Here is a 19010-nt window from a genome sequence, read left to right on the forward strand (position 1 = left end):
CAAGTTTTTCATCTGCAATCCTCTTCCATCCTAGTTTCTTTTATTCTTATTCGTATCTCTTTTTTTAACCGTAAAAAGATTACTTTCCCGCAGTAGGTAACAAAAGTAACTCAGATATTGTAGTGACCAAATAGGAGACTCTCCTTATGATATAATTTCTCTTTCAAGCATCTTGGTAGTAAGAAGACATAAAAACATGAAATATAGTATAATTTTCACTAACACCAGCTGAAATCGTACAGAATGTATAGTGGGACATCAAGGAAAACTGATATTAAGTTCCTGGCAATGAAATTTATTTTAACTAAAACCGACTAAGAAATATACTTAAACATTGCATGATTCTCGCCGCTAATTACAAATTTAATAACTGACATATTTATCAGAATTCCAACAGTGATTTATACAGAGATTCTGGAGAAATTAGTTTCCGAGTTAGTTAATGGGATCTCTAAGGCTTCGACGGAGAAATAGCAAATTGTAAGCCTTTCCAAACAAAAAAAATACATACATATTTTATTTATACATATGTTTATGTATCGTTTTGGTCGTGGGATGAATGAGGACAATCAAAGGTGTATATTCAGAAATAAGCACTTCTTTTACATATATTTTGCAATGTAGTTTTACGCGCAGAGCACCGTATTACTTCTACCAAATGATAATCAATGCACTCTTTTGTACTAACAAACTTGAAAGATTTGAGAAAACTGAATCTATGTGGAAGCTCGCTCCTATTCGAAGTTTGAAATGAGAAAACTCATTTGCTGCCTGAGCATTTTTGCATTGTTCACGTGATCACTTCTTTCTACTTTCTGTGTTGTGATAGTCTCAATAAGACGCTAGTTCTTGTCAGTAAACGCTTCTTTTTCAATTATTTTTAAAGTAACTAAACTATCTTTGGGAACTCCTATCGATAGTGTTCTTGCAGGGGGTGGTGTACAATCTTTTGGCCGGTAAAGCGATGTCATTTCTTTTAAACTTCCTTGTGAAGGTGAAGTTTCGTTCACCACGTAACTCCCAGGTTTATGATGATGGCTTGTATACTCCTGATCATCAGTTTCAATTTCAGCAGCCTGGTTCTGTGTTGTCAAATGAAAGTGTGAACTGTAACGTTTTGTTGTGACTTACTTGCTTAATTATTTGACAGCTGTGAAGTAAAATTTCTCTCAGACATCTTCCTCTATCTGAGTAATGTATTAGTTTTGTGACTTTCAATATTGACGTGTATCCTTGAGATGATCTCAGTTTATCTGTTCACTGTTTGCTATTCTGTGATACAAGGCCGACAAAACGAGTAACCCGGTACTCCTGCTCCTCCACTTTGTTAAACATGGTGGAAAAAAGGCTTTCAAGGATAGGTTTGTCAGCCGATAAAATAACAGTGGGACACTGGCCACAATTCGTTTGTCCCCCAAATAACTCAGAAGTTCTAAATTTTCAAGTTTCATTCACATTCAAAGGATGCAAAATACACCTAAAATACTTTTAAGCTAGAACCTTCAAATTATTAATAGACGGTATGTCTATCAAAAATGTATTCAGTTTAACATCGTTGATTATGGTCATGTGGCGGTGTTGGGAACACCGTCTATTTTGTTGGTTTATAAGTGTGGCCTAGTATTGATTTTCTACTTACATAGCGAGACTGTTTCTTCCCTGCAGGCATGCTCTTTATTCTAAGAAAAATGTCATATCGTTGAGAACAACTTTCACACGCCCCAGGAGAGGATAAACTTCATCCCATCCAACACAAACTTTAACCTTGCATTATTACTTGAATTTCAATGGAAGAGTAATTAACATCAAATTATTGAAGAATGGAATATTCCTTATTATTTAAGTCAGTGCACTGTAAACTAAAAACTGTTTTCGTTAATCATGAAGCCATGTACCTCTATGAAATCATTTTTGAAAAGGAAAATCCACAATAACCATTGCTCTATCAATCTCCAAGGACAGCGTTATTTGCTCGCATTACTAATTTTTAACAAGACCCTGACCTATGACACAAACAAACATACTTACCGATTTCTTTTGTTACCTAGGAATAAAAAAGGAAACAATCAGTGAAACAAAGAAGGTGTTATTCTAAGCATTTATTAATTCAAACGGTTATACGGTAATCGTTCGGTATCGAATGTGCAACCCTAAGAGTATGTAGAGCGCTCGTAACCTAGTATTATCTTAATAGTATGGTTCTAACAGCATTATTCAGCATGAGAGCTGATAAGTTATTTTAGTTCTGCATTCTTCACGCCTCTAATTTATCTATGAAGGAATCAAAGTCATTACGCCGATCATAAAAAGGCCCACGTGGATAAGTACTTAAGCTATGGTTTTGATATGTTAGCTCGACACAAACATCCTAACTAACAGTGTACCTCAAAGCAAGTACTTACGTTTGCATTTTTTAAAAAATTGATTTATCATAAATATTATTAGCAGTAAGGCGAGGATTCCAATGACGGATCCATATACTATGTCTTTGTTGATCGTTCCCTGTTCAGCCTGGGTACCTAAGAAAACAGACAAACGAAAAAAAAAACATTCCAAAGATAAAATTTTAAACTTAGTTGAGAGGTATAATAAAAACAATCAGAAGATTTAGGTCTATTTAAATATATAACAGTTCAGTTGCATTTTGATAAATGTCTTTAATAAGGTTTTTTTATCGAAGCTATTAAACAAGTATGACAAAACACAAGTTTTATGAATTTACTCGCATCGTTGATGTAGCAAACATTACTGTTTTATGTTACCTTTGTACTCAGAATATTCTCTATCATTGCATTTTTCACTTTCCAAGGATGGTATATAAGTTGTTTTTTTCCATGGCTCTGTGATGGATGTCGAATTCGGCGTCTGGAAAGGTTCAGTGGTAATCGACGGTGTTTGGGTCAATTTCGAGGTTTGAGGAATCGTAAACACATGTGGTACTAATTTTGTTGGAAAACGTACTCCTGTTTGTTAAGAAAAGTATATTCGTATGTTAATTTTCTAAAACAAAATACCATTGTTTCCCAAGTATAACCAAAGCAACCTTTTATCAGTCGATACCCTTTGAAGCATTAGTCTAGAATAATTGCGAGGCATACATGTTGGAAAAACAGGATAAATATTACTTACCCGAATCATTAAAAGTGTCGTAGTAAGCACTGAAGCCGGTATGAGAGTCGTTATTGTCTGACTCGAAGATCACGAATAAGCTGTTGGAAGAAGAGTAAATTCCTTCCTTTGGGGGAGGGTGATCCCCGTAAAACACATCTAGTATCTTCCCGGTTGCATTCTCCCCATCATAAATGTATAACTGGTCTGTGTTTTTCTCGATCTGAAGATTAAAGTCTGTGAACATCAATCGAATATGTAGGGTTGTATTAACCTTTATTTACCAAGAGCAATATTGACCATGAGGGTAATTTCTTGGATAATTTGGTGAATGAAAGGTTCCGTCGATTGAGGTGAGAGTTTCGTTGCACCCCTAGAAAATGAAAAATAATTAAATAAAAAAACCTCAATACGGATTAAATGATCTATTTGATTTATCTAATTATACCACTTCCTATGGAGGACGGCCCAAATGTTCGTTGATCTCCAAAGCGATGCCAGAACACTCCTGAAGTTACCAGTACGCTATTGACATTTGCAAGTGGAATCAAGAGCCTTCGTAAGTTATATGTCATGAGGGTTTACATCTGAAATACAGCTGAACACCGCCAAACGAGTCCGTCAATTATTTCAATACTAGCTTTTATTTCTGATCTTTACGCAATCATAGGAAATTGACTCTCACCTTGATAGAAGCAATAATAAATGGTGGGATGACTTTTTCCAGCGTTGTAAGGGTACGCATCAAGTGCTTCGTCTTGGTTGTCCTAATCTTCTGTGGCGTAATATATCCACTCCACAGAATATACAGCCCACTTGACCATCTGGCATTTTGCCGACTCATACACCAGAAGAAAAAAATGGAGATTTCACCGGAAGAGCAATTGGGTCGTCTTTGGAACCGTTTGTTTTGTAGCAAAAGTAGATAACTGTGTCGTGGTTATATTTACCCTCAGGAAGTGTTCCTCCATCATCATTATGGTTTGCGTTCTCCTCGTCATCCCAGAAGAGTTCACCTGATGTTAAACCTGCAGGGCATTGCTGTCTTCTCTTATAGATGCAGTACTTCCCTGTAACAGATATTGAACAGGGTATTGAATATTATTGACGACGAATTACATGGAATGCAGATGATAACACTTTTAAAATGTTCGGTCTAAGAGAACTATTCAATTCTTAAACTAAAATGACCGGAAAGGATTACACCACTTATTTATCCATTACAAAGGATGATGCCAAGCAAGAAGTTTAAAGGTTGTGTTATCCTTGCTTTGAATTAGGTTAGCAATGAGAATAGCTAGTGAGCGCATGTTGCGCGACCAACATTTTCATCAGGAAATAATTGCAACCAACCTTTTGGCCATGGAGGCCTGTTCCTATCGGTTGTTATATCATCTTTAATGCAGAAGGATCTTTTAATCTCATCGTTATCCACTTTTCCATCAAGGTGAAATTTTGGTGACCTTGAGTTGTTCGATTGTTTTCCGTTGGTATCTTGAGACCTCCATCCTTCTCTCCAGGAAAAGCCTTCTGATTAGGGACACCCGGATATTGGTTTGGGTAGACCGTATGTTCCAGCTGGCCAACGAGTGCATTCTGGAGAAATTCAGAAATGATCAAATAGTACATGGCCACAAAGCAGACAGCATCAGTAAGATGAAAAAAGTTACATCACAGTCACGACATTCCTCCATTAAAGCTTTGAAGTGTACCTTTATGTAATTCGCGAATTTTTCAACCATTGATTTGTACGGACCTCAAAATATTGAGATATAAAGAATAACATTATTTAAATAATCTTCAGTAAGCTTCTATCCGAAGGGACTACTGATATCATTGGAGTATTTATGAGTTTTTCCTCAACACCTGCAAAGAAACGCTAAGGTTTGCAGTGTCACTGAGAAAGGTAATAGATAAAGTTGAAGTATATTGATCAGCGAGGATTTCTGTTAAAAAATCTAAGCGTCATATCATTGCAGTCGTTCTTATCAGCACTGAACAAGTAAAGTCATCTTTCCATGCCTAACATCAAAGGAATTTATGTCAAACAGACAGGAAGAGGGAGGAAGATTTATATCTTGCTACTGGTATACCAAGGAAATTACACGATTTCAAAATCTTTTGGCTTCTATCAATCATTCAAGGAAGAAAAGTATTGATCACTTTCCTTAAGACTGAAGCTGAGCTTCCTCGAAAGACGTTGCCAGATAGGTGGTGCAGTTCACTAACTCTAGCTTACTAGCCTAGAATATTGCTGAAGAAGAGATCTTTTCTTCCCAACTCTAAGATAGAAAGGATAGAATCGTTGCCATTCAAACGGACCTTGTCTGAGTTGTCACGGCATTCCCGTCGAGGAAAGGTGAAGGAAAAACCGCCTTCACCTGTGTCCTGATTCCAAAATCACTCATTAAAACGGTATTTTCATAAATTAAACGTAGATTCTCTTCATTCCTTACCTGATACTTGTCTAAGGAAAATGAGCAAAACGATCATCACCAACGTTCGCCAAAGGAACATCTCTGACATCTCTTCAACTACGAAAGTTCAATTACAATACCTAAAGTTTTCCGATGAAGTGAAAACAAATGCAAACGTTTTGTTTACTTTCAGAAATTTCTTGATTTCTGAGAAACCGTTTTCTTTATTCAGTACAATTTGGACGAATTTGTCTTATGTCCTAAACATATGTGGATCCTGTGAGCTTGCACGCTCGCAAGATGAACTTCGCGATAAGAGCTTATAGCCGGTGAAACTACTAATAAGGGGTGAGGTACAGTTTGATGTTGATTGAATCTTAGGAAATTCTTTGGACGCGATAGAATGTAACGTAATAGCTAGCCGAGTACGAGTATGAATGGCCGAGGCTCTATTCAATAGTCTGTAACATATACAGATCGTTTTGTAAAATTGTTAACACAACATGGTACAAGTCTCTCAAGGAGAAATTCCTCCTGCCATGCTTCAAAGCTTTCAAATACGAAATCAGTTTTCAGAGTGAAAATATGGAGCACATTCGCGGAATTGGATTTGACTACAATAATTTACCAGGTCTGTATGGATGGGAATTCTAGGTTTAGAATAAAATTTTACCACAGTTAGGTGACTTAAACTACCTGAACTGTGTTACTGCAAAGCGAGAGGAGCGCCACTGACAAGAAACAACAACGGCGATTCATTATGCAAACTCAAGTTTTGAAGCAGCCTGCAAAATGCAAACTCATCATAAGTCACGTGGTTTTGTACACTCCATGACACCACCCTGGTAATTAATTTATTTTACCCAATTCCCTTTAATGTGATACAGGAAGGTAACATATGCAGTCTGAGTCATTGTCAATTTATTGCCTGTTTGACAAAACAGGTACTGAGTTAATACAACTTAATTAGCAGAATAAAGGCCACCATTGCAAAATTATTGTTTGGAGTTAAATAACGCACAAAGCAACAAAAACCAATAATATGTATGTTCTGTCCAAAGTGAGTATTTCGAACACTAAAGGTTGAGCTATTTTCATCAAACTTTATCACGTTGTACAGTAGTTATTCCAAACAGAAGAACAAACTATAACAACTTAAGGACCGCTGATGATTTATAGCCTGAGGGGTGGGGTGGGAGAATTTTAGTTGGGTCACGATAAAATTCGCCTATTCCACCCTAAAAGCTCTGTAAAATTCTTATGACTTCCCCCCCCTCTTAATGGCAGTTGATTTGGAGATAACTTTTCACAGTGCCCCCTTTATACTCTATCGGCGATGGTTTATTATTACATTAATCGTCGTGGATACACGTAAAAATCATTTCATGTTTGTTATTTCAATTTTCATTATAGCACCCCCAAGTAAATATTCTTAGCTGGCTACTTTGTTGGAGTTTTGAGTGGTGCAGTCACCTTTAATATTTCTATCAATGGATCAGAAAACTGCCAGTATGGCAGGTTTTTACCCAACTTTCGGTTTTCATGAGGTAAGAGTGGTACGAAATTGCCAAGTATGTAAATTGATTCTGAAATCAATTTACTTCTGAAAGATGATGCCCCTTATTAATCTCTGCCTCCGTTCCTCTGAATCATGAGTGTGGTAAATGTTTTAAATGACTCAGTTGTCACTCTTTCGTGTTTTCCCTTTTAAGGGGTCTGAAAATAGGATAAAAAATGATTATCAATCAATATGATTTGATTTCCCCTAAATCTTATGAAATTTTGGAGTAACAGCTAGATTATTACATGTCGCTCTTAAACTGCAGTGCACTAAAGGAGTAGTCTTGTACCCAGACTTTCCACGGCGAAGCAGTTGTAAGGTCCCTACATTTCAGTAATACAGTAGGATCTGGGTATAAGATATGATAAACGACATGCCAATTCACTGATTTTTGTAATTGGTTACAACAGCTTTGTTTTCAGGCTGGAAAACGGTCGGATGATTAAATGAAACGACAAGCACATTAAATACAGCTGTTAAATCCGGACTCTATCACCGAATGCGCTTGTTAAGTATTACACATCACCTCAAGGAACTCTTAGGTGGAAATAACAGTTAGCTTTCGACATGGCGATTCTAATGTGTGTATTTAAAGATGTTAATAAGTATTCTAAGGTTTCGTAAGTCTCACCATCTATCATAACTCCGTAATTTGAACAAATGGCACTGATTCGCTTTCCATTCTGAAAAAAAGGGAACAATGGAAAAATTGGTCTCCCAGGTCTTGAAAAATAGAAAGGTGTGCTTCTCTTTGTGTTGCCATGGCTACCTGGATGCCTTGAGCTCTTTCAAGTATTCCCCAGCACAAAACTGTATATAGGAGTGTTTCTATCAACATGGTTCTTCTCGATCCTTGATACCCCTCATTATTTTGTTACCTTGTTCTGAAAAGGAATACTGTGAAAACTACGTGTCTCCGCTCAAGAACAAAACTGTTGTGAGTTTGTCATCCAGGGCTTGATCAAGCCTTGACTGCTTGATGTAGATTTCCGGGCCAAAGAATTCTTAGATTTCACTCCATCGCCACTAGTCCAATCCCTTAAGGAAACAAGACTAGGCCATGTTCACTATGCTTTCAACCCAAGTTGCAATCTAGCTAAGTTGAACTTTACCCAAAAAACTTACGAAAAAAACCGTGTTGAATTTGTCGCTAATCAATAATATAATTTTCATATCCGTACCTCAAATAAACCGAATCGTCTAATACTCCATTATCTCTCCTTCTCTTCCTTCGCAAAAAAGAAATAAAAACATTAAACAAATCAAGAAAATGAAAAAAAGTTTTACATTACTATTTTTTTCACGATAAGTTTTTGATCGTTATGATAAATTCTTCTTTCTTGTCTCCAGTTATTGTTATGTCTGCATCTATGGGCTTATTTATTATTTGTGCACCAAAAAAATTGGTTCTCAATTCAGACAAAGCAAGAACGAATGATAACTGCACTATCATAGCTCTTACCTCTTCCAGCAAAAAAATGCTCCTATCAGCAAGCTTGCTAAACCAATAGTGGATACTATGGGAACGACCACTGCCACCACGTTAACATCTGTGGGCAAAATAGATCAAAGCGCTCTGTGAGCAAACTCGTGAATTGACACATGATTTTTTAGACTATGTTTAATGTTGTCTGGTTTAGGAAATTTTGTGGTTGATTGTCATATCTAGAGTACGAGCAGTAGTTCAGTGTTCGCTAATGTAGCAAAGAAACAAAGTAACGTTGGGATAAGAAGGCATTACAATTGAAATGATCATGCTATTACATTTGACAAGGTGGATGATGTCATGTGTTTTAAACGTCTATCATTTTTGTTTCTGTTTCAAAAGAAGAGGGTTGGAAGTAAATGTGGGTGAAAAGTGAAATTTACTTTCTTTCGTTGTAAATATTAGAAAATCAAGGCAATACTGTCTTAATGAAAACATTAACGATTCCCTCTTTATCAAATGAGACAAACGGGAACGAGTTTTGAGTGATATAACTAAGCCAAGACTGCCACCGTCATTTTGGATCTCCGCCTGGGTAGATTTAAGTCACGTGCTAGGCAACGTATAATCAATAACAAGATAGAATTTCATTTCAGGCCTATTTATCAATTTTGTGGTGTGTAACTTTCGCATTTTAGTACGTTGTATGTATGTTGAATCTTCAAATTGTCTTGAAACTTAAAAGAAAATTGTTCTTTAAAAATTCACTGAAAATCGGTAGCTAAAATTGTTTGTTTAGGTGTTATTTGATTTTCGTGTTAACTTGTTATTTCGTCAGTCGCCTGCATCTTCCGTTACTTCACACAGGAAAAACACACGCGACGAAACGTAATGATCAATTTTGTCCTCAATCTCACGCTATAACAGAAAAAGCTTTTGAACATCTGTAAACTCCGAGCGCTTCGCAGTAAGTGATTTTTTCAATGAATCTTCGGATTTTTTTCAAGTTCAAAGATTGTAAATTACAATTTTATGAAAAACGAAGGTTGTTCTGTTATTTCAGTGTGAATCCTTGCATGCCTGCCAGTCGCTGGCGCCGCTTGTTGAAACTAAAACGAAAAAAAAAAACTCTTTTAAGATTATCATTGGCTTCTTTTTCACCCCACCACTATTCTTAGCAACAAAGGTCGCCATTTCGTCTGTTTATTGCTCGCCAAAAACTATCAAATGCACTCAAAAGCCTAAAATCTAAAAAAAGTTTACAGGAATCGACCAATCGAGCGAGCGAATGCCATTCCCCACATCGTATCTATAACTCGCTCTTGCGCATGCGCGCAATTCACGAGTTAAAAAAGGATTATTACTGATAATGCTGACTTAAATCACAGCAGATGATATAATGGAAAACGATCAGTTATTGCGTTTGTATGTGCATGTCCATCTAAGGAAGTAATCAAGAGAAAACAGAGATGTCAGAGGTTCAAAAAATTAATGAACGTGTGCTGCATCGACGAGCGAGTGAAACAGTTGTGAAAGTCGATTAGCCGCCGTAGCAAAGTGTGCTTTGCTGACGTTTTAGTATTAGGTCTCCGTTTCGTGAAAACTCTCCATTTGATTCGGGCTGAATGTTTAAAAAAAATCCAACCTTCATTTTTCTGCTCTGTGGCTTTCGCTGTCTGTGGTTCTCTAAAGGGCGTCTTTACAGTTGTGTTTGCCAGTGAGTGAAACACTTTAGAAATAGCTGGGATTGGTTGATCCGTCGCTTCTGGCGTTCGTGAGGTCTTACAGCAAACAGCAGATGAAAACGCAATCTTAAGAGAATGCGCAGTTGTAGTAAAACCAAAGTAGGACAAAGTAGGCGAAGGCATCACTTTGGGTGCATGTAACATAGTAGTTGTCACACTGGAAGCTAGGTTTCAGAGGAAAGGACAGAAAATGGCGATAACGAGTCAGATTCTTTTCCTCACACTGGGTAAATGCCTCAGAGACTACTGAAAAATTTAATTACGCGAATTCTTCTTCGATAGTACTCTATTTATGACATTCGACCAGACACAGTATGCAACATGAATAAAGGGGTAAGTTTCTAGAGAAACTGTGGTGCTGCGTCGGTGGGAGAGTATGGCAGGTAATTTATGCAACATGTGCACTTATCAATGACTTGAAAGTCCAGAGAAATTAAAATTGACTTATATTTGGCGCATGGTGCCACAAAGGCAAACACTGAGTATCACTCTAACATCACTCTTATTTCAGCGTGTGGCATATTACTACCATTATTAAACGATCTCGTTTCGTGAGGACTTACTTTTGAGGGTAGTTAATTCAACTTTGGATGACGTCAATTCCTGAGCGTCTGGAGAGGTCGCCGTTACACCAGGCAGTAGCGTCACCTCATAATCAGATGTGCATGAATTGGTGGTTTTAACATCAACGGCTAGAAAAGGAAATATCAGTATCGTTGTCATCATTTATATATGTTCCTCATTATCATCACACTTACGCGGTTCTTGAGGTCTTACCTCTAAATAAAGTAGCCACAACGCTAGAGGACGTAACTTCCAGGGTTTTTAAACTGGTAGAGGACACTTCAGATGATGGAGTCACTTCATGATCAGATACGCGTGAATAGATTGTTACAAAATCAGAAGCTAGGAAGGAAAATACTAGTATCGTTGTTATTATTTACGCATGATCATCATTATTACAATGCTAACGCGATTCTTGATCGAGGTCTTACCTCCAAAGGAAGTAGCCACAACGTTAGATGACGTCACTTCCAGGGTTTTTAAACTGGTAGAGAACACTTTAGGTGATGGAGTCACTTCATGATCAGATATGCGTGGATTGATTGTTATAACATCAGAAGCTAGGAAACAAAATATCAGTATTGTTGTTGTTATTTATGTATGATCATCATTATTACAATGTTAACACGATTCTTGAGGTCTTACCTCCAAAGGAAGTAGCCACAACGCTAGATGACATCATTTCCAGGGTTTTTAAATTGGTTGAAGACGCTTTGGGTGACGACATTACTTCATGATGAGATGGGATGGCGGTTGTAGCACCGGAAGCTAAAGAACGGTCGGATAATGCGGTCAAAAGCTCCAAAAATTATATAAAAATATTGCTACTATCCAAGACACTTAGACACAGCGGATGTGTTTTTTAGATAATGGTTAACCCCTACGACAGAACAAGTCAAATTATTAAGCTCAAGTATGTAAAATATCAAATAAAAGTTTTTAAACGGAAGATGTGATGGCGAGTTAGATTCATTGGTATACTTTCAAACTTTTACACATCGGTTAGAATACCCTGATAAACTTCAAACACTTACGTATATCAGGGACAGCACGATAGTGAGCACTGAAACCGGTGTAGGAACCTGTATCGTCTGATTTGAATATTAAAAATAAACTGTTACACGAAGAATAGATTCCTTCCACTGGTGGAGGATGATTTCCAAAAAATACACCCAACAAGTGCCCCCTCTCATTTTTTCCATCGTACACATATAGCTCGTCTGTGTTTTTCTCCTTTTGTAATTCGAAGGTCGCAAACTTTAGATGAACTTGAAGTGGGTAGTGTGTAATTATCCTCCAGGAGCAGTGCTGTTCATTTGCATATTTCTTCGGATAACCTGGCGATTTTATTGTGCCATTGTTTGACATTAGAGTTTCGTTGCAACCTAACCAAAGTGAAACAACTTAAACTGAGATCCCATATGCAAATACCATACAAAACAAGTTCAGAAATTAAGAATAAAATAAATAAAATAAAAAAAATTAAAAAGTTATGTTTTTGGGTATCCTAGAGTACATTTTAAGTCATGTGGCATTAACCACTCATTCTACATCAAATTTAATTTACTGTTTAACCTATCCATTTATTATTGTGGAATGAATCTGATTTTCTTACCCTGATAGTAACAATAATAAATGGTCAGTTGCTTGTTTCCTGCATCGTATGGGAACGCCCCATCAGCGCTGTCTTGGTTATCGGAATTAGATGTAGAAAAATATATCCACTCTAGACTCACTACTGTCCACTTGACCATCTGGCATGTCGACGAATTGTAGGCAAGCAGGAAGAATGGAGACTTAGAGGGCAGGAGAACAGAGTTATTCTTGTCTCCGTCCGTTTTGCAACAAAAATAGATCAGCGGGTACCGATCATGAACAAACTCAAAATCAGGATGTGCCCCAGATTGTTCGTCTTTGTTATGTGAACTATCGTCATCATCCCAAAAAACATTTCCTGACATCAATCCTTCCGGGCAGTGTTCATCTTTTTTATAAATACAGTATTTTCCTAAAAGAAAAGTATAAGATGATAAGTGATACACATTCGCTGAGATTATGAGGACATAAAAGAAAGATGATGCATATACATATTTTTAAAATTTATTGGTGAGTTAAACAAACAGCTATGTCTAAGACTATATGGTGTCAATGTAAATAGTGATGAGACTAAGCGTAACTTAATCGCGTTCTGAGCTTGAAAATCAAATGAGACCAAATAATCATAAACACGAACCTGCTGGCCAAGCTGGTCTATGTTCGTCGTCAGCGGTTGTATCTTTGATACAAAATGACCTGTTCACGAAGATCTTATTTACAAATCCGTCAATATGGAATGGTGTCGACCTTGAATTGTTTGATTTGTCATGATCTCTGTAATCAGTGGTGTCTTGAAGAATCCATCCTTCTTTCCACCGAAACCCTTCGGCTGAAGGACACCCGGAGACAGGTTTTGGTATTCCATATTTTCCAGCTGGCCAATCAGTGGCTTAAATAAAAGAAGACAGGCATGAAAAGCTGTTATGACATTTGCAAGAAGCACCCAAAAGCTTATACTGTCGCCAAAAGGAAAAGAAAAGTTGAAGAATGCTCTTGCCTCGAATAAAGGGCGACCGAGCATGCTTGCTGATCAGGCATTTGGTCGTTGTTAAAACCTTAATGGCATCTTACACTTAACATATAACATCGACACTTGGTGGAACTTACATCGCACTGCCAACTTGGATAAACCAAGCCATTTGGACGTGTTACCTCTTATATCTCGCCGTTTTCCAAAACATGTCTAGATTATATTGTCACGGCACTGAATAGGCCAATCCAGTTGTGATTCGATGAAAATAGAACATTTTTTAGAACATACAGTTAATTTCTTGTCTATAGAATGAATAGATCTGCCATGAATTCAACTTGTGGAACCATTTGACCGAAGACGTATTCAGGATTCGATTTCTTTTTCTATTGAAAGAAATACTCGTCTTGTTTCTCGGTTTTTCAAGAATGTGTCCGCCGCTAATAACCTGATTAAATTCTAAACTCTTAAAGCGATAACACAAGTAGCGCACTAGATGACGTCTGGCTTCAACAAATGCATAATAATGCTGAAATCATCTTACGCTTCCTTAGAGTTTTAAACAAGACAAGTTGACATGTGTGTTACAAACGAAATGAAAACCCTATTGCCTTTGTAATAAAAGGCTGTAGGGAACTCAGTTCACTGGATGAAGACGACTATAATTGTCTATGATTTAGTAAAAATGTTTGAGTCAACTCTAAAATTGATTTTATCATTGCCATCAAAGTATGCTACACGTATTATTCTATCTGGTTTCGTAAGGACTTGCTCTTAAAAATAGTTCATATAACACAGGATGACCACACTTCGAAACTTTTGTCGATTTGGGGGAAAAATCAAACAACTGTTTCCCTTCATGTGCGTAAGATAGCTTTTGCATTAGAAGCTTGGAAAAAAATAATGAATCGTTTTTATTTCTTATAAGTTATAAGTATTATATCATTTTACCGCAGCAACTGAAAACTTACCTCTAAAAGGAGTCACATCGTTAGATGATGGCGTCACCACCTGATCACATGTGTATGGAGCTGGGGAGGGATCGGATAATATAGTCATAAAGTACAAAAGAGATATGAAAATAGCACAACAACTCAAGAAACCGTAATTAATGGGGTTTTTATCATCATCATTATTATTATAATTATGTATAATGAAACTAATGGACAAAAATTGGCACTTCAAGAACTTTTGTAACAGTACAAATACTCAAACACTTACATTTTTTATTGACCACACGGTAGAAAGCACTGAAGCCAGTGTAGGAGTCTTTATCGTCGGATTTGAATATTAAAAACAGACTGTTCCATGTAGAGAAGATTCCTTCCTCTGGTGGATGATGATCTCCATAAAACACACCCAACAAGTAATCTCTCTCATTTTCTCCATCGTACACATATAGCTCGTCCGTGTCTTCCTCGTTTTGTAATTGGAAGGTTGTGAACTTAAGATGAACTCGTTGTGAGTAATGAACAGTTATTCTCCAAGAGCAGTACTGTCCACTTGGATACTTTTCCGGATGAAAAGGCGATTGAAGAGTGCCATTGTTGGAGTTAAAAGTTTTGTTGCAGCCTACAAGCAAAAATTACGCACTTATAATTGAGTTACTGTCGTGACAAGAGGCCTGCACGAGAAATGATAGAAGTCTTGCACCTTATTAATTACATGAGTGGAAAGCACGCACGCACGCAGTGTGACTCACGATATGGACTAGCTCGTTTTATGACACAATACAACACCTTTATGCATAGTACTGTATCCATTTTCATGTACTATCTAACTTAAATTAACAACTCCAGTGATAATTAGGATAGCAAAAACCTGTCGTATCGTTTCACTATCTTATGCCATGTTGAAAATTTAAGTTACTTGACATCTCCACACAATTATGCTGTTTTTCTTACCCCGATAGTAACAGTAATACATAGTTGGGTGTTTAATTCCTGCATCGTATGGGAAGGCCCCATCAGCGCTGTCTTGGTTATCGGAACTATATGTAGAAAAATATATCCACTCTAGACTCACTACTGTCCACTTGACCATCTGGCATGTCGACGAATTGTAGGCAAGCAGGAAGAATGGAGACTTAGAGGGCAGGAGAACAGAGTTATTCTTGTCTCCGTCCGTTTTGCAACAAAAATAGATCAGCGTGTACGCATCATGAAAAATCTCAAAATCAGGATGTGCCCCAGATTGTTCGTCTCCGTTATGTAAGGAATCATCGTCATCATTCCAGAAGACATTTCCTGGTGTTAATCCTTCCGGGCAGAGTTTATCTTTTCGATAGATACAGTATTTTCCTAAAAGAAAAGTATAAGATGATAAGTGATACACATTCGTTGAGATTATGAGGACATAAAAGAATGATGACGCATATTTTTTAAGTTTATTGGTGTGTTAAACAAACAGTTATGTGTATGACTATATGGTGTCATTGTGAATAGTGATGAGACTTAGTGTAACTTAGACCATCTGTGATAAGTGATACACATTCGTTGAAATTATGAGAACATAACGTTAGTTGGTGTGTTCAATAAACAGCTATATCTATGGCTATTTGGTATTAATGCGAATTGTGATGAGATTTAAGGTAACTCATTTGTTTTCTGACCTCGAGTATCAAGAGAAACTAACCTGCTGGCCAAGCTGGTCTATATTCGTCGTCAGTGGTTGTATCTTTGATACAAAATGACCTGTTCACTAACATCTTATTTACAAATCCGTCAATATGGAATGACGTCGACCTTGAATTATTTGATTTTTTATGATCTCTATAATAGCTGGTGTCCTGAAGAATCCATCCTTCATTCCACTGAAACCCTTCGGCTGAAGGACACCCGGAGACAGGTTTTGGTATTCCATATTTTCCAGCTGGCCAATGAATGGCTGTGAATTAGACGGGACATGCAATGAAAGCTCTTTTAGGATTTCTAGGAACTACCAATTAGTCTATGCTTTTCATTAAAGAAACAGAAAAGTCAGATGATACTCATGCCTCGAATGAATGTTGATTGAACATATTCGTTGGGGCTGATCTATCAGGCACTTGGATGATGTTTCATTTTTTCATTGGAAGTATTTTACACAGGAGATATCACCACTAACACTCGGTAGAAGTCACATCGCACTGATATATCTTGAATAACCCAAAAATGAGGTGGAATTTATGACACGCCATCTAGATTATATTGTAACGCCACGCCACGCCTGAATAAGCCCATCAGGATGAATCGATGAATGTAGAACAGTGTCTACAGCATACAACTAATTTTCGTTTGCAGAATAAAAGCATTAGAGATAAGTTCAACTTTCGGATACGACCGAAGAAGAATTAAGTTCGATTTCTCCTTACAGTGCAAGAAATTCTTATCATGTCGCACAGTTTTCCGAGAATGCGACCGTAAATAGATCACTGCAATTGAATTCTAAACTAGTACTCATTTATCCAAAATTTACCATTATTTCAGGCAGGAAAAGCAGGAAGTTTGACAAAACGCTTATGAGTCAATGAAAAGCACTAAATGCGAATTTAGCATTGTAGTTAAAAACAACCCTCCAGCCCCTTATACCAAGACACAACATGATCCAACAGGACACCTATGAAAGGTAAACAACCTACTTCACTTAGATCCAGTTTGCCACAGTGTTTTGGTTACCTTGAGTTACCTAATTTCGAAGTAAGTACTTGTCTTTAAGTCCGGGGAGGATTCTTAAAGGATCTAGAAACAGCAAGTCACGCTCAATGTTTGCTTTCAATACTTCGAACGATCTTCGCGAATATCACTTCACAACAGTGTGGTCCTCTAAGAGCGATCAAGCAGCTAGCATACCTGATGATTCTAGGCTGTAAAGAGTTGTTATTAAACATAACGACCGCCACAACATTATATCCAGACTGAGGTTACTGCACGGTTAACTGATTGACGGCTTTTCCCGGTGAAATGGAGGAAGAGACTGAAGAACAGCGTATTTCTGCCGTCATCGTCTTTCAGTTTCTCAGAATTATCATTGCAACGAATTGCATTTTGCGTTACCTACCGCTTGACCTTACCGCCCTATAACTATAAGGCTGTAAGAAACTCAGCAGAAGGCAAGTATATTGGAGTCGAAATCGTTTTTTTCAATATGCAAATAGTCGATTTTTTTATGAAAGGCTAATAATAATGTGTCACGTCAGAATCATTCTCGGGCTTATGCCTTTATGCCGGAGGACAACCGAAAAGTACTAGAAATGAATTTTGGGATCGGGCGGTTTTCGCGGAATTTGTCGGACTATTCCAATGACATAATTTGCGATTTGCAAACAGTCAGGCGACGTTCATGTAAAACACAAAGACATTTTTATTTGCCTTACATGTTCAGAATAAAACGTGGAGAGTAAATCATGCACTTTGATCTTGTCCCTCTGGCAGGTAAGATCTTAAATGAGTTAGGAATTACTACAAGCTGAAGGGACAGCTTGAACGTGATCTTAAGTTAGCTAAATTTTATTTGAACCATTTGACCTAACTTCATTTTATACACCAGCTGTCTCTCGGGCTTGAAGTGTTTTCTGTTCGGTGGCTCACGACCGCCATGGCAATAACAAGTATCTCACGGCAAAACCAAACAGGAAAAAGTTCACGGCAAAACTAAAAGGCCTTTGGTTTTGCCGTGAGTCTTTTGGCTTTGTCGTGAGCATTTGGGTTTTTAAGTGAGGTATTTGTTCTTGCCGTGAAAGTTGTGGGCCATCGTATCTCTGTGCCATTCAAGATCCCACCCGCGGCCAGAGAGACAATAACAAAGAAATATTCCCGTTGAGTGATAGCAACGTGGTGCAGGACCAGAGAGATGTAGAAAAGTATTCTACGAATCAAGCCGTGAAAAAACAGGGCTAAGTTGACTATTTATGCAAGCTGACGCTCTCGCCGGTAGTACTGTATTTTTTGGTCCATCCAAGATCTCGAAAGATCTCACTAGTCACGGGACAAGATAGACAAATTGAAAGAAACTTTGATTTGAGGATATTCCGAGTTAATAGCACAATGAAACAATGTCCTCAACGACGAACGCTGTCAGATGTTACCGACCCTCTCAAACAGCGTAACAGAGTGATCAGACGTGTTATCATTCACGGAAGCATACTGATCTCTTAATCAAGGATGTTGCTATCCACGGGAACTGTTAAAAAATAAAAATATATGTTCCTAATGACATCCTTCCGTAGCTGTTTTCGTTTTTCACCCGAGGTCAAATCGTACGTGATGAATCAGTTCAAGGAACTGATGTCAAACTCATAATCAATTATTAACTTTTGACTTTTCCTCTGAGCTTTTGTCAGAGTGTTCTTCATTTTCAAGATTGCAAGGCATGAAAATTCCAACCAACTTCTGGGCGTTTGATTTAAGCCCCAATAATCATCGAGTTTAACTCGATTCGAACTGAGAAATTATGTTTCAATCGAATGGAAACGTGATACATATTAAAAGCACCAACTCGCAGAGGAAGTTGGCGGGTTATAGTGGCAGCAATAACGATTATTGAGGGTTATTAAACCTCTTCCATGGGTGAAGGTTGTAATCCAATTTATTTTCATTTTTTTTTTATTTCTTTGTCTCCCTCTTCTGTAAATTATCATCACAAA

The 19010-nt window shown here is 37.5% G+C and overlaps 1 protein-coding gene, 1 long non-coding RNA gene and 1 pseudogene across 7 annotated transcripts; all 3 read right to left on the reverse strand.

Moving 5' to 3' along the window:
* Nucleotides 1–702: 702 nt before the first annotated feature.
* On the reverse strand, nucleotides 703–2165 carry LOC149036964 (uncharacterized). 2 transcript variants are annotated; one of them, XR_016181296.1, is made up of 3 exons: nucleotides 2029–2165; nucleotides 1640–1679; nucleotides 703–1082 (listed from the first exon to the last, which is right to left on the reverse strand). It is a non-coding gene; the product is annotated as an uncharacterized LOC149036964 (long non-coding RNA). The 2 variants fall into 2 exon arrangements; XR_016181295.1 differs by lacking the exon at nucleotides 2029–2165 and having other exon boundaries at nucleotides 1640–1794.
* An 86-nt stretch (nucleotides 2166–2251) lies between these two features.
* Nucleotides 2252–5634, reverse strand: LOC149036965 (uncharacterized; annotated as a pseudogene). The gene is made up of 6 exons (XR_016181367.1): nucleotides 5565–5634; nucleotides 4462–4704; nucleotides 3797–4178; nucleotides 3130–3483; nucleotides 2763–2963; nucleotides 2252–2519 (listed from the first exon to the last, which is right to left on the reverse strand). The product of XR_016181367.1 is annotated as an uncharacterized LOC149036965 (transcript).
* Nucleotides 5635–6429: 795 nt separating this feature from the next.
* On the reverse strand, nucleotides 6430–17582 carry LOC113676639 (uncharacterized). Of its 4 annotated transcripts, XR_016181293.1 has the most exons (18): nucleotides 17218–17582; nucleotides 16022–16273; nucleotides 15292–15687; nucleotides 14609–14959; nucleotides 14359–14418; nucleotides 13055–13306; nucleotides 12437–12829; nucleotides 11856–12206; nucleotides 11467–11589; nucleotides 11253–11381; nucleotides 11035–11163; nucleotides 10821–10949; nucleotides 10158–10421; nucleotides 8549–8636; nucleotides 8268–8315; nucleotides 7718–7769; nucleotides 7332–7409; nucleotides 6430–7241 (listed from the first exon to the last, which is right to left on the reverse strand). XR_016181293.1 is itself a non-coding variant. In XM_089188112.1 (17 exons), exons 1-16 carry the CDS (start codon nucleotides 17270–17272, stop codon nucleotides 7724–7726), a joined length of 3066 nt encoding a protein of 1021 aa, XP_089044238.1. In that variant the 5' UTR covers nucleotides 17273–17582; the 3' UTR covers nucleotides 6430–7241; nucleotides 7718–7723. The 4 variants fall into 4 exon arrangements, 3 of the variants coding, with proteins under 3 accessions (XP_089044238.1, XP_089044240.1, XP_089044239.1); XM_089188112.1 differs by lacking the exon at nucleotides 7332–7409; XM_089188114.1 differs by lacking the exons at nucleotides 7332–7409; nucleotides 10158–10421.
* Between the last annotated feature and the right edge of the window lie 1428 nt (nucleotides 17583–19010).

The sequence above is a fragment of the Pocillopora damicornis genome, chromosome 11, assembly GCF_964200805.1.
Source record: "Pocillopora damicornis chromosome 11, jaPocDami1.2, whole genome shotgun sequence".
NCBI lineage: Eukaryota > Metazoa > Cnidaria > Anthozoa > Scleractinia > Pocilloporidae > Pocillopora > Pocillopora damicornis.

Excerpts from the sequence above, each read along its gene's own strand:
- LOC113676639 (XM_089188112.1), bottom strand. The coding sequence starts at position 17,272 with ATGTTGTGGCGGTCGTTATGTTTAATAACAACTCTTTACAGCCTAGAA. Across the intron at positions 12,830-13,054 it reads TAGACCAGCTTGGCCAGCAG|GAAAATACTGTATTTATAAA; the intron begins GTTCGTGTTTAT and ends CTTTTCTTTTAG. Across the intron at positions 11,164-11,252 it reads TGTGGCTACTTCCTTTGGAG|CTTCTGATTTTGTAACAATC; the intron begins GTAAGACCTCGA and ends TTTCCTTCCTAG.